At 39.2% G+C, this 14,967-nt stretch overlaps 1 protein-coding gene across 3 annotated transcripts in view; it reads left to right on the top strand.

Moving 5' to 3' along the window:
- Window positions 1–14,967, top strand: part of PPP2R5E (protein phosphatase 2 regulatory subunit B'epsilon) — a 148,975-nt gene that overhangs the window by 100,747 nt on the left and 33,261 nt on the right. For all 3 annotated transcript variants that reach the window (XM_042943448.1, XM_042943449.1, XM_042943447.1), the window contains exons 4-5: window positions 6,165–6,266; window positions 12,852–12,944. In XM_042943448.1, the coding sequence (XP_042799382.1) occupies window positions 6,165–6,266; window positions 12,852–12,944 (195 nt within the window). The remainder of the gene's footprint in view (window positions 1–6,164; window positions 6,267–12,851; window positions 12,945–14,967) is intronic.

Below are 14,967 nucleotides of genomic sequence, written 5' to 3'. Positions count from 1 at the left end.
CAGTATGGGTTCTTTCTTAATATTAGTGTTATTTTAGAGTTGTCAGTTTTAGCAAATAAAGACACAGGGCACCTAGTTCAATTCGAATTTCAGATAAACAACGAATACTTTTTTTAGTCTAAGTACGTCCCGTACGACATGTGGAACTCTAGCTCGGGGAGATGAGAAGAAGGGATGTGAGGAATAGGAGCACCGGAGAGGAAACTTGGCAGTCAGTAATCAGGACGTTTGAAGATGGAGGTCTGAACCAGACGGTGAGGCTGAAGAGATTGTTCTGTTTTTCTTCTAATGTTGAGAAAGGTCAACATAGTTCTGAATGTTCACGGCGGTGGTGGGAGACAGTGAAACGGTGTCCGTGGTTGCCATTGAGGGCCACTGGAGGGAGATAATGGGAAAAGAGAGATGAGAAGTCAAAAAACTGATAGAAAGAAATGTGGTGGGGGAATCAGAGGAGAAAGAGAAAGAGACGAAGAAGTCAGGTCCATGCATGGTCTTCAAGGATGGGGTGGAGGTGATGCGCCAGAGAAAGGACCCCGAGAACCATCTGTGCGTATCATGGTGCTGTGTTACCTTGCAAAACTCACAAGCTGTTTTCTTATTGGTAAGAGGAGGGAGCTGGATGAGAGAGAGTCTCTAACATGATTGAATTCTAGAAGCAACATGGAATTCCTAATCCTAAATTTTCTATCTTTAAGGAGGGGTTATTTAGATTTTAATACGTGTTTCTCCTCTTCCCTCAGCCTTGCTTTCTGTCCTTATAGCCATTTTCTAGAGGCCAGCCCAGTGCCTTCAAACTTGTAGTTCGATTCCAATATTCAACATTTATTGTATTATAATGCCTTTGGAATGAAAGCGAATCAGATTATACCTCAAAGACACTTATTTCTTAAACTTCTTTTTCTTCACATTGATACCAGTGTAGATTAAAATAAAATAGTTGGAAACCAAATCCTTGTAATGTACTGTAAAAATTTCTTTTGTTCATTTTGGAGAACCCATTCCTGAATAAATAAAATAGACAGCCTATGACTAGAGCCTCATGCATTTAAATACATAATAGAGACAGTTTTCGAGAGTTTACGATACCATGTTGCATTTCAGTGTAGCCACATAGACTCCACAAAATTGGTCTGTGGTGGGGAGTGTTGCCCGTGGCGACTTGTGGTCATGACATGTTTGCATAAGCATAAACCTGCTGCTGGCTATTTAATAACGTTACCTATTTAGTAATCCCTTTAAAACCTGGACTAGAAATCAGAAGTGGCTGTCAGTGATAAAAAAAGATTTAATGGAAGCAAATTTACCATGTTGGATAGTGGTTTGTTTTCTTTTTAATGTTTATTTTTTGAGAAAGAGCATGGGGTGGGGAGGGGCAGAGAGAAAAGACGGTGGACCTGAAGAAGGCACTGTGCCGTTAGCCTGCCAGCGCAGACTCACATACGGGGCTCAGACTCCGGAACTGTGAGATCGTGACCCGAGCCCAAATCGACTCGGACACTCAACCGACTGAGCCCCTGGATATTGGTTTTTAACCATTTTTCGGTCTTGGAAATCTTTTGAAAATAGGACCAGGGCAACTAGATCTTTTCCTAGCTCGGACTCACACATATTAAATGTTGCGGCAAAGTCAGGGGATTTGGAGGACCACCTCCCTTTCCCCACTTCTCGCTGTGGATAAACCAGTTTTAAACTCCCGATTTTGGAGTTCAACCGTATAGTTACACTGGTCCATTCATTGAGTTTTTTAACCATTCGTTCCTGAACTAGGCTCTAGGCATTGTAGGAAGCTCTGATTTTTAACTCTCTCCTGACAGTAATAATCTCATTCAAACAAATTCAAGAGCCCGTTTTCATATTGAAATTAAAGGCATGACTTATATACCGTATGTCTCTTACTTTTATAGATTTAGGAATTATTTCGTGTGCCTCAAGAGGAATGACAGCAACTACCTAGTTTATCATCCATATTCCTCTTGCTTTCCTACAGCTTTTTAAAATTTTCCTTTAGATATGCATTTCTATCCTGTATGGTTAAAGTCTCATCATTTTCAGTTGTCTTCCCCCTAAATCTTTATTTATAAACATTTCTTTGTGCTTCTGTATAGCCATCATCTTTAATGCTGCACAGTATTCTGAGTTGATGTACCTCTTGGATGTTGGACATAAAGATTATTTCTAATTTTACACTTTTTGTAGAATGTTGTAAATGACTACTTTAAGTGGTTTTTTCAGGAGTGCCTGGGTGGCTCAGTCAGTTGAGCGTCTGATTTTGGCTCAGGTTGTGATCTCACAGTTCGTGAGTTTGAGCGCAGCATCGGGCTCTCTGCTGTTGGCATGGAGCCTGCTTTGGATTCTCTGTCTCCCTCTCTTTCTGCCCCCCATCCCCAGCACATGCTCTTTCTTTCTTAAAAATAAATAAACATTAAAAAAATGCAGAAAATACTTTTTAAAAAGTAGATTTTTCAGACTTGTCTTGGATTAGTTTTTCCCAATAGATTCTCAAGGATGAGAGCAATGGTTCATCCATTCATGACATTTTTATTAAGCACAGTGCCAGCCTGGGTCAAAAGCTTGGCCATTTCCGTGACACTTGATATGCTTTGACATTCTTTCCAAATCTGTTAGCAAACTACTTAACCAACTGAGTCAGCTTGTAATTGTCCAGCCCATTTGATCTGTGCTTCCTCATTATTCATGTGGTGAATATTTAGAAGTAAACTGAATAAAGCATTATAAGGAAGGCAAATCGGAAGAAATAGCAGTGTGTAGCTAAATGAGATGTGCATGCCTCTAAAACCACTCGGTGTTTGGATTATTTCCGTACCTGACATTCTTTTGATGTGATAATTGAGAGATGAAGCTTTGACCAAATTAGAGGTTTAGATGAACTCTGTACAGAGTTAACCATTTTAAGTTAAATAACCTAGATTTATTTAAATTACTCAGAAAACTTTAAATTGAAATTTTAAAAAGCAAAACCAAAATACACAAAACCAAAATGTGTCCAAGTTTTTATTTTGTGAACATTTATTGGATGCCTCGTATGTGCTAGGAAAACAAATATGAACGTGACATTGCATACTCTTCATTAGGGGAGAGAGACAGATAGTTATGTAAACAATTGCTGCAGCATGTGATGGGCACTTTAAGAGAGTGTATATGTCCAAGAGTATAAAGGAGCAGAAGTTTCTGTGTCCTTTTAGTTTTTACTATACAGAGGCCCACTCGCTTTTTAACTTTTATGGTTTATTTTCACATTTTGGAAGAGGAAAAAAACTGTTACAGAGTACAGTAAATATTTGAATGATTTAGTTGGCATGAAAATTCAGTTTTCGAAATTTATGGTTTCAAAAGCAAGGAACTAAAAGACTTTTGCCCCTTTGTGTGTCTTTTTTCTTAAATATTATTTATTTTGAGAGAGAGAGAATAAGCACACTTGCACAAGTGGGGGAGGGGCAGAGAGAGGAGAGAGAGAATTGCAAGCAGGCTCCGCATTTGTCAGCACAGAGCCCTACAAGGGCTCGAGCTCCCAAACTGTAAGATCATGACCTGAGCCAAAATCCAGAGTTGGACGCTTAACCAACTTAGCCACCCAGGTGCCTCTGCCCTTTTGATTACAGTGTGGCTGGCTGGTTGCAGAGAAGTCATTGGTTGATGGCTTTCTGAAAACTCACTAGTTTCTTTGTAAATGGAATTCCTAATAATCATTGGAAGGGACAAAAATAACATGATAGACCTACGCGTGCTGTCATTGGCTGTGGCAGAAATGGTATAATCGAATGATTGTTTTCAGTCATCTCAGCTAAAGTAGAGCAAAAGAAGTGGTCTGCCTACTTTTCTAGAACACTGTGGTAGAGCCTGACAGCCTGGGTTCAGTTGTAACTGCTGGTTACTGAGTGTAACCTCAGATCTTCTCAACACCAGTGTTCCTACTTCCTCAGTGGTAAACTGGAGATAATCATAGATTCCACTTCATAGAGCTGCCGAATCCGATAGGTACTGCTCTATGTGCATCTCAGTCAACCTCAGAGCAGCACTTGCTGCTGTTGACGTCTTTGTCCTAAGATACCCTTAGTTCCTGAGACCCTAAACTAGTTCTTTTCTTCTCCTACTTTCTTTCTGTTCCTTTTCATTTGTGTTGCCTGGTGGTTCTTTTTCTGTCTCATTTCTGAGTGTTGGATGCCTGAGGGTCTTTCTGTTTACTCCTTTCCACGCTGATCCATTAGTCTCATGGCTTTAAATATCATCTGTATGCCAAAGAGTCCTTATATGTCTCTAGTCCTGACCTGTCCAGCTTGGAGGTCCAGATTCATATGTTTGATCGGCTCCTAGATATTGCTTCTTTAACGCATTCCTAACTGGATCTCTGGACCTCCCCACCCACACACATAAACAAAAAAAGCTTTCACTTTCCCAGCCATCTCCATCTTGGGTAGATGGCCTTGCATCTATGACTCATCCTTGATTCTTTCCTTTTCTTCACCCCATATATCCAAGCCAACAGCAAATATTACCTCCAGAGTATATTTTGAATCGATCTATTTCTGTCTTCTCTGCCACCATCCCAGTCCAAGCCATCATCATCTCTTGCCACCTTCAGAGGCTTCTAACTTGTCCCCTTCCTGTCTGTTCAATACAGAGCTACCAGAATGATTTTTTAAAAAGCAAAAATCAAATCATGTCACATTTCTGTTTAAGATCAACTAATGGCTTCCCATAACACTTCAAATCAAATCAAATCAAATCTCTTTTCCATAGCTTACACATCTGGGCTCAGTTTCCATAGTGAGGAAATTGGGATACTTAGGGGTTTAAATAAAACATAAGCTCCTAGAGGGCACAGACTTTTTTCTGCTTTCTTCATTGTTATTTTTCCGGTGCCTGGAACAGTGTGTGAACATGATGGGCATTTAGTAACTATTTGTTAAGTAAACAAATACATTTGGATTAATGGGACCCCAAAAGCCTTTCTTCTTCTCTCTTCCAGAGCAGCATGCTATATTTAGTATTTTCTGCATTATACAGAAAGTCCAGCAAAGGCTTCTGGTGCAGTCTCCTTTCTTGCCTTGTACACATTTTACCCCACTGACCCCTCCTCTCCCCCCTCCCCCCATTTTTTCTTCACATCTGAGAATATGTTTGGGTCATTGAGAGAGGATGGATGACTATGTGGGACAAGAAGCAAGTCAAAAAGGAACCTCAAGAATAGTACCAGCCGCAGTTTTAAATTATTTTTTTAATGTTAGAGAGAGAGGGAGAAAGAGACAAGAGTTTGAGCCGGGGAGGGGCAGACAGCTAGTGACAGAATCTGAAACGGGCTCTAAGCTGGCAGCTGGCAGCATAGGACCTGACACGGGGCTAGAACCCACAAGCAGTGAGATCATGATCTGAGCCAAAGTCGGCCACGTAACTGACTGAGCTACCCAGGTGCCCGCCGCAGTTTTAAAATAAGCATTTTACTACAGAAATCTTGGAACATGTGCAGAAATAGTAGACTGGCATAATGAGTCCTCATGCCTTCATCACCCAGTTTCAATAGTTATCAACTCCTGGCCATTCTTTGAGCAACCAGCATTTAATTTGGAAATTGCCGATGGTAACGGAATACCTAGTCAGTTCACAGAGATTTGTGTCACAGATACAGCTTATGCAGGGCATCATTACTGCTTTGTAAACCAACTGAGAACAGGTGAAGGATGATTTCAAGTATGTTAGGTTTGGAAATAATCTTTTCTGATTTGCTTTTTGTAAATGCCTGGGATTTTACCATTAGTTCAACTGTTAATTTGCAAATCGTGAATAAACCTGGAAAGGGAAATACATAAAGCCCATTAGCCCATTAGTTATTTCTATCTTAGTGTAAATTGGTGAATTAGAAGCATGCTTGCCGGGTAAGTAAGCACGAGCAGGCTTTGATGGGAGGTCTAAAATCAAAGGGGCCTGGGCAAGGAGTACTGTTCAGGAGGGCTGGAGGTGCTACTCTACTACTTTCTGGCTTTGCCGAGGGGTGGTCTTGGCCTCAAAGCCCGTGGAGAGAGGTCCCCGTTCCAGTTTGATGGTGTTGCCATCATCTGTCATCTGGGTTCCCTTTGGCTGGCTGCAAACCTTGTATACAGCTGCCCAGGAGGTACTTCCAGCTAACTCTGCTGCTTGTTTATTTTTAGGTGTCTTGCAATATATTCAGAACTCTCCCTCCTAGTGACAGCAATGAATTTGATCCAGAAGAAGATGAACCTACCCTTGAGGCATCATGGCCACACTTACAGGTACTTTGAACTACCATTTGTTATAAAAGAAAGATCCATTAACTTATTAGCTGATTAGCATGGGAGTTTCTTGAAGGCCTTTATTCACCCGGAAATCAAATTAGAGTACATTAGTTGAAAGCTTAGAGAATGCTTTCTGTGTTTCTCACTCTTGATAATTAGGATGCCAAAAGAATAAAATAATAAGTTTCGGTGTAATGCTTTAGTGCGGTTTCTCCCAGGTTGCACAGTTCTTGTTCTTTTATTAGAGCTTCTCTGTGATCCTGCCTGCCGCAGCCTCCAACAGGAGCTGAGCTGTTTTCACATTATTAGTTAGATGTGATTAGGTCACAGAGTCTATATCTCATTTTCAGCAGCAGGTATCCTGGGGACCTTGAACTCCTGTCTTCGTGATAACCACAGATGTGTTTCTGTAGCCTAGAAGGGCAAAAACGAATTGAAGTAGCTGCTACATCGTGCAAGAAAGAGCAACAGCTGATAGAAAGCTTGCGTGAAGGCCAGTTTTGTTCTCTTGCACTGAGAAGGCCATGTTTTCCAGTCCTACGCACGTGCCGGGACAAATCAGGGCCGTCCCCGCATCTCCGCTCCCAGCACCCGGCCCATCTGTACTGTATGTACTGTTCCATACTGGTCTCCTGGCTGCTCGCGCTCCAGGCCCACGTTTCTCAAAGGAAGAGAACAAGGAAATATGAATGGAATGGTCCCCAAGGCTATCTTTCCATCGAGTTAGGATGTCCTCAGAGGCCGGATGACAACCAGCCAGGAGGGAAGGGATGGAGAGAGGGAACAGAACCTCGTACATCAGTCACGCAGAGGCAGAAGCCCGATATCGCATCTTTGAAGTGTGCTCACGGCTACTAGTTGACTTTCTAAAGAGCAGAAAACTGTGCAGCAGCACGATGAGGCCTAGAGATATTCTACAAGTTTATTTTTTCCCCATGTCAGAATTTTTGACATCGATTTGCAACTTTCCCTGTCTTGCTTTGGCAACTCAAGGTCGCTACAGATACATATGTATGCTATTTCTCCTAGTTGTGAGGAGAGCTTTCAGGGGCTCTGTTTTCTCAACTCTTACCCAGGCATGTTATACATATGTATCCCTGCTATCAATGCCAGGATTGAGTAAATTAGTTAAAACAGTGTAGCTGATTTCCTGTTTTAGCTGCTTGATATTTTTTTTTTTTTAAGGTGTCAGACATACTATCTGCGATCTAAGAAATTTGGAAAATTATTTGTGCTTTTCCTGGTACATCCCAAATGGTGACAAAAATTAAAAAAAAAAAAATTCTTTCGAATAGGTGGACTTCTTGTCCTGTCTTATTCGTAATGCTCACCAGTCACAGAAGTACAGTATAGTCTGGAAGAAATTTAAAAAACAAAACAAACAAGATAATCTCAGGGAAGCCCCACGTCTCACCGTGGAAAAGACAGAGAGATGTCTTCAAAGCTTCAATTTGTCTTCTCCGCATCCCAGAGACAGTAGACCACTCTGGCCATTTGCAAGAGCTTTTTGAATACTCTAAATCGTGATCACCAAAGATATAAATTTCTCCTAAAGCACAGTAAAGTTTAAGTATTTCAGTTAATCCTTTCTAAGCTTAATGACTCTATAAAATACAGGACCAAATTAATTTCTAAAGCTATTAAACTAAATTCTGCCACCAAAAATCTCTAGCTTACACTGTGTCATTGCTACTGGAGCATTAACTGTTAGTTCACCTGAAACTCGAAAACCGAAGCAACGGTGAGGAACAGCAGTGAGAGCTGTCCCCTTCTGGATGTAAAGTCACAAACTGTATCCCAGAACGGTGTGGCTCCATCTGTGTTGCCACTCTGTTCAAGCCTATAATCGTCTCATCCCTTCTTTAGCTCAGGGGGAAATATGACTTAAGTTGGATCAGATAAAGGAAACCTACCTTTAAAATTCACAAATTGACCGGGGCCTCTGGGTGACTCAGTTGGTTAAGCGACTGACTGCAGCTCAGGTCATGACCTCGCAGTTTGTGAGTTCGAGCCCCGCGTCGGCCTCTGTGCTGACACCTCAGAACCTGGAGCCTGCTTCGGATTCTGTGTCTCCCCCCTCTCTACCCCTCCCCTGCTCACGCTCTGTGTCTCTCCATCTCTCAATAATAAATAAGCATTAAACAATTTTTTTAAAAATTCACAAATTGGCCTTTATTCCTAGTAAAGGTCAAGTCAGTGGGCACCCTCTGTTGCCTTCAGCAACTATTCCTTTATGGAAGTCTTTGTACTCAAGATTCCTGTGTTTCTCTTAGTATTCTGACTCCACAAATTCTTCACCTTTCCATTTTCACTGATAGGTGGTTTTTAGTACTGACGAGCACTCTCCGAAGGTTCAAGAAATCTCTTTTTTCTGTTCATGATAAGTCATGCATGTTATAGTATAGTAAGTTATCACGAAATTTAACATTTGACTTTTTCATCAATTCAGCTATTTTTCTGACCGAAACACAGCTCCGGCATTTATTAGCTGCAGCTTTGGCAGCGTGCTTCTTCTTGTGGACCACATTTTATAAGGAAGCAAGGTGTTCATTACCAAATATATGGTAATAGTAGAGAACAACCAAATTGCATTGAGATGTGGTTATTGATTGGGTAGACTGCTTCTGCACACATCTTGTCTGATTTAAATTTGTGGCCCATACAAGATTACTCATAACAAATCCTGGCTCTTTGGAGAGATTTAAAAATAGAAAAATGTTTAAATCCAAATTTTTAGCTTAAATATATCAAAGCTTCTACTATATGTATGTTACTTGATTTTTCCGTTATACCTGCATTGGTGTCTTTTAAACTGGTATCCCACAGTTACCATGGTTATTCTTTGTGTATTTTCTGTATTTGGGTGTGTATTTCCAGTAGAATATGATTTTGCAGGACTTCCATTTGCAATCAGAGGGTTGTTTTTGGCGCCTCTACACTTGAGACTGAAAAATAGAAATGCTACAGTTTTTTTACTCATGTTCCTTGGAGAATTCATTTATGTGACCTTGAAAAGTAAATTATTCTCAGTCCCCAGTCTGTCTTTCCCTTTGGGAATCCAAGAGAGATTTTGATTCTGAGGTAAAAATCTGTCTCGTAAGTGTAGAGAACATTTATGCTTATTAATAAATGTGTCTGAAGTGTTTCCACCCAAGTGTTTTAAACCATAACTGCTTTCAAGGGACCAGAGTGGGGAGAGCGTTTTGCCAATCTTGCTGGAAAGTCCTGCCAGCCCACAAGTCAGGCCTGCAAGATGAGAATCTCTCCACTTGTGGGAATTAACCCCCCTTTTATGGTTATTTGAATAAGGCCGACATTCTGTTTGTAAAAGAGAGTGGAAAACCTAGTGTATGAAACAGGAACAATTCTTCTAGAAGGTGTCGGGACTGAGTCACATTATGATGCCAGAAGTGCAGCTTGACAGAGGCACCTGGGTGGCTCAGTTGCTTAAGCATCCAACTCTTGATTTTGGCTCAGGTCATGAACTCACGGTTTGTGAGATTGAGCCCCACATCGGGCTCTGCGCTGAGAGCACAGAGCCTGCTTGGGATTCTCTCTGTCTCTGTCTCTCTCTCTTTTTCTCTCTTTCTCTATCTTTCCCCTACCCCTGCTCTCATGTGCATGCGTGCTCTCTCTCTTGCTCTCTCTGAAAATAAATAAACATTAAAAACAAAAAAGAAGTACAATTTGATAATGTTCAGGTCATTGAGCAAGAAGTTTTTCCAAATTCAGAATTTCAAAGAGAAAAACAGTTTTTTACTTTAAAGTAAAATCCTAATGTACATACCTAATTTAAGTGTTAAGCTAAAGTCTAAAGTCGTAGGTAAGGTCACTGTATGATGCTTTTAAGTTAGTGGTCTCAGCAGTCCCTTGGGGGGACCCTGAGACCTGATTTTCAGGCCTGCAAAGTCAAAACTGGTTTTATAATAATACTATGCTGTTTGCTGTTTTCACTGTGTTGACATTTGAAATCATATTTGCAAAAGCGTTGGTGGTTCAAATTGCTGCTGCCTTAGCACAAATCACAGCGGTTGTGGCACATTGGCTTGGTAGATAGTCTTCACTGACGTGCATTGACAAAAAACAGCCAGTCTCAATTAAGAATGTTCTTGGAGAAGCAGCAAAAATTATTAAACTAAATATCATTAAGTCTTGACTTTCGAGTACACATTTTAAGAAATATTCTCTGTGACAAAGTGGGAAGTATGCATAAAGCCCAATGACTGTATACTTAAGTATACCAATCGTCTTGTGTGCTAAAGCATTTGTGTGATTGAGCTACAGGCTACACTGGCTGTCTTTTCATGAAATGATCAGTTTTGCCCACAGGAATGTCTAGCAAACTGTGCTTGCTCCAACTTGGGTATTTGGTAGATGTGTTTTTTGAAAATAGACAAAGAAAATCATCGCCAGTGCTGATTAAATTAGAGCATTCCAGCAAAATTTAGAATTAGAATTTTGGAAAACTTGTCTTTCTGCTGAACTTTATAGCTAATTAAAGCTTAGACTTTTTGATGAAATTGGAGATATTAAGGAATGTGACTTTTTGATACAATCTAGTAAAATTTGTCACCATTTGAAAAACGCATAACTCAGTGAACCAGTATTTTCCAGTGAATGATGTTAGGAAACCATACATGGTAAAGACCCATTCAAAGTACATGACAGACCATTGGAATTTAGTGTAACAAAGTATGAAAAACTCATTGATTTTGGTTTCAGATTCTGCAGTGCAACTCCTATTTGAGAAACAACTGTCAAGTTTTGGTGTAGTATCAAAAAAGAATATCCACAATTGTGTGAAAATACTTTGAAAATACTCACCCTTTTTCATACTGTTAGATCTGCATGAGGCTCAATTTTGTTTACATACTTCAACCAAAACAGTATGTCACAATGGATTGAATACAGAAGCAGATATTAAACTGTTTTCTAATATGCAATTATAGATCTTTCAAAAATAAAAATAATGCTTCTCAGTAATGGTTTTGGAAAATATGGTTGTTTCCCACAAACATACATTATTTATGTTAATGTGTAATGTGTTGTTTTAAAATGAAATAACAAATACGTATTTGAAATTTTCTCATTGTTTTTCTGACTTTATATATATATATATATATATATGTATATGTATATGTTTTTCATATTTATCATATAAACAAAAGGTTTTGGAGTCTTCAACAATTTTTAAATGTAAAGGAGTAGGACTAAAAACTCCTGAGAATGCTATTTTAGGTAATAGTGATAATGGTGATATGTATTAGTTACTGTGCGCAGTGCTTTATATATATTATCACATTCGGTCTTAGGGATTATCATCCTCATTATTCAGTTGAAGAAACATAATTTTAGAGAAATTAACTTGCCTAGGGCTACACAGTAGGGGACAGAGCTAGACTCCCAACACAGTGTCTGTCTGCCTCTTACAAGTTCTGTTTTTTATGAACTGTTGTATATTACACCAGGATCTCATGTGTACTTTTAAAAAATTTTTTTAATAAAAAAAATTTTTTTTAATGTTTATTCATTTTTGAAAGACAGAGAGAGACAGAACACAAGCAGGGTGGGGCGGAGAGAGGGGGGACACAGAATCCGAAACACGCTCTGGGCTCTGAGCTGTCAGCACAGAGCCTGACGTGGGGCTCAAACTCCCGAACCGCGAGATCATGACCTGAGCCAAAGTCGGACGCTCAACTGACTGAGCCACCCAGGCCCCCTCATGTGTACTTTAACATAGATTTATTTTGCCAAGAACATAAACAATGATCTTCTGTTTATTAGAACAGTTATTTCAGATTGATTCTGCAGATGAGAATATTCTCATTCCTTGCAGATGAGAGTTTTCTGCTAAACCATCATCCATTGCTTAGAGGAGTGTAAATTGCCATAGATTTTCTGAAAGGAAATGTGGCAATAAATGCTGAAAATCCTGAAATGTCTGGGTATCTTTTACTCTAACGTTGCCACTTCTAGAAATATTTCCTCATGCAATAATTGAGCAAATGCACACTGATGTATATTACATGATGCACAATGTGGCATAATTTGATAGAGAAGTAATTGAGAAACTATTTAAACGTCGAAGCATAGGAGATTGTTAAATTGATTATGAATAATGGAATTATTCATTTAAAAATTATGTACAGTGGACTCTTTGTAGCTACTAAGAAAGATGGCTTAGTTATTATTGACATAAATTGTATATAATATATTGTTCAGATGGTAAAAGTAGTTTGAAAACTATATAAAAATATATTTATAGTTCACTGGTATGTTGTAGAAGTGTAGAGAAAAATGAGGAGATTCGTACATTAAATAGTTGACAGTGGTTATCTCTGAGTAGTGAGGCTGCGGGGGAATTTCTATTTGCTTTGTTTGGCTGTATTAGATTTTTAATTTGAAAAGTTAAAAAACATAAAAGCAACTCTGAACCACAAGAAGGGCTGGCGTAGCTTGTAATTGATATTAAAACTCAGTTTTCTAAGCCCTGTCAGTTTTAGTGTTACAGACTTTTTATGGTTTTTGATACTATGCTCAGTGAAGTGCAATTTGAAATTAATTATAATCTGTTTGTTGCAGCTTGTATATGAATTTTTCATACGATTTTTGGAAAGCCAAGAATTCCAACCCAGCATTGCCAAAAAATACATAGATCAGAAATTTGTATTACAGGTAAGCACATTTTTGTGGTTGCCCGAATTTGTCATTCAATTGCTGACACTTTATCTTATTTTCTCTTGATTGTTAAAAAATCTTTCAATGACAGTTATATCACCTTTTAAACAAATGTATTCTGTATGTATGTTAGTTCCCATTATTACCTGTTAAAAGTGACAAGTACCTGTTTAATTTATTATTTAATTTATTGCTGGACATTAATTACATTTTAAACAACAAGGAATGCTAATGCCTAACTCCCTGCAGTTTTCTTGCTTAAAATTTAATTATAAAGGAATTTCGTGAATATAACTCTGGTTTGTGTGAAACTTTATGTAGCTTGAAAACTCCTATTTGCATAAGGATTCTTAAAGAACCATTGCTTAGGTCTGTTAAAAGTGAATAAGCATGGCCTAGAGCAGAAATAACCTTCAATAAATAATGAAAGTCAGATACTGGTGAGCTTTCGCAGTAGGAAATAGCACAGCCTGACAATTTAAAATTCCCATAAAGGGATTAACTCTCACCTCTCTGTTTGGAACTTCTCAGGGTATGTATTCTTCCTGACTTGCCACTTTACATTTTATAACTATAGATCACATCTTCCTTCTTACGTGGGACTCGGCAATGTTCATGACACTGAATTTTTAGGTAACGTGTTCTTGCTCCTGTTGTTGACATTCCTCTCTAAAAATGGGTGCTTGAGCCAACTGGTGTATGGACTGGTGTAGCTCCTTTCTCAACGATTAATGAGCACCAGGGAAAAAAAGAATTAGTATCTATCTCCTAGTGAGCCAGTAAGCAGAATTTAAAATTGAAAACATTATTTTAGCAAGCAGTTGATCTTCTGTGCCTTTCCTGGAGAAAGGTTGATCACCTTTGTGATGACCTCATTTCTCCTCCTTAATTAAATTAATACATTTAGAATTCTGGATATATTGGGTTGAGAGGCTTTGGAAAAGTGAGGTTTGAGTTAGAGATGGAGAGGTAGGTAAATAGGTGGATACATGGAGCATTCATTGGTTGGGCAGATAGGTAGACTGATCCAGATTCTTCTACCAAGGAAGCAAAATGCATTTGAGACAAAAAAGCAACACGTAATCAGTCTGTGGTGTTTCTGTACTGGAAGGTCCTTGCATTTATATAGCACTGTACAATTGTCAGAGCATCTTTACGTGCATCGTTTAATTTAGTCTGTACAACAGTCTAGAATAGACACAGCTAAATTTTAGTCCCATTTTACAGATGAAATACACTGAGGTTTGGAAGATTATCAAGTTTCCCCAGGCAGTTTCCTGTTCTGGTTTTCTGTCCATTATGCCATGATGCCTCCTTGTGATTCCCCTCACTATAACTTGGAATGACTGCAGGGCAGGAGTAGTCCTCACTTGTCAACACTAACGAAATATTAAGGTTTCCCTATGTTTATGGTAAGTTAAAGTACCCAAGAGGATCAGATAGTGAAGCCCATGGAAATAGTACACCAAAAGCTTGCATGGCCCAACTCAGTGTGTTCTTCATGGTAGATGGGTACTGATGATAATGAAGCTCATTAGATTAAAACATCAGAGAAACCCAGACTTGAAGGGATGTTTTGCATGTCTGTTCTAGTTCTTCACCCAGTGAATTAGTCTCCTTTGGGACCCTGAAAAGGGGTGACTCCCATTTATTCTTTTTTAGTGAAGGAGGACCATATACTTGGGCAGATTATTCTGGTTTTGTTAGAAAGTTCTTTTTTTATTGACCCTCCCTATACCGTGTACCCTCTGGCCTTATTTCCCCAGAATAGTCCTTTAGTACTCACTGGCTCAGACACAACAGTTCAGGTCTTAGACCACAGCGTTTGTGTTTACCTCTTGGCTCTTTTTCCCTAGAACAGCAGTTGCAACTCAAATGCTTCTAGGCTCATTTATAATAACTATGGTGGCCAGGTGTCAGATAATAGGAGGTAGACAGAGTTCTACTAAAGGGAGCTTTGGCTACCCCTCTTCTTTCAGTTATTGGTAGACTTTTTTTTTCCTTTTCTTCCCTCAAGAGA

This window comes from Panthera leo, chromosome B3, assembly GCF_018350215.1.
Source record: "Panthera leo isolate Ple1 chromosome B3, P.leo_Ple1_pat1.1, whole genome shotgun sequence".
NCBI classification, from domain to species: domain Eukaryota; kingdom Metazoa; phylum Chordata; class Mammalia; order Carnivora; family Felidae; genus Panthera; species Panthera leo.
The sequence above is the reverse complement of the archived record's forward strand: the minus strand, read 5'-3'. Positions and strand labels throughout refer to the sequence as shown.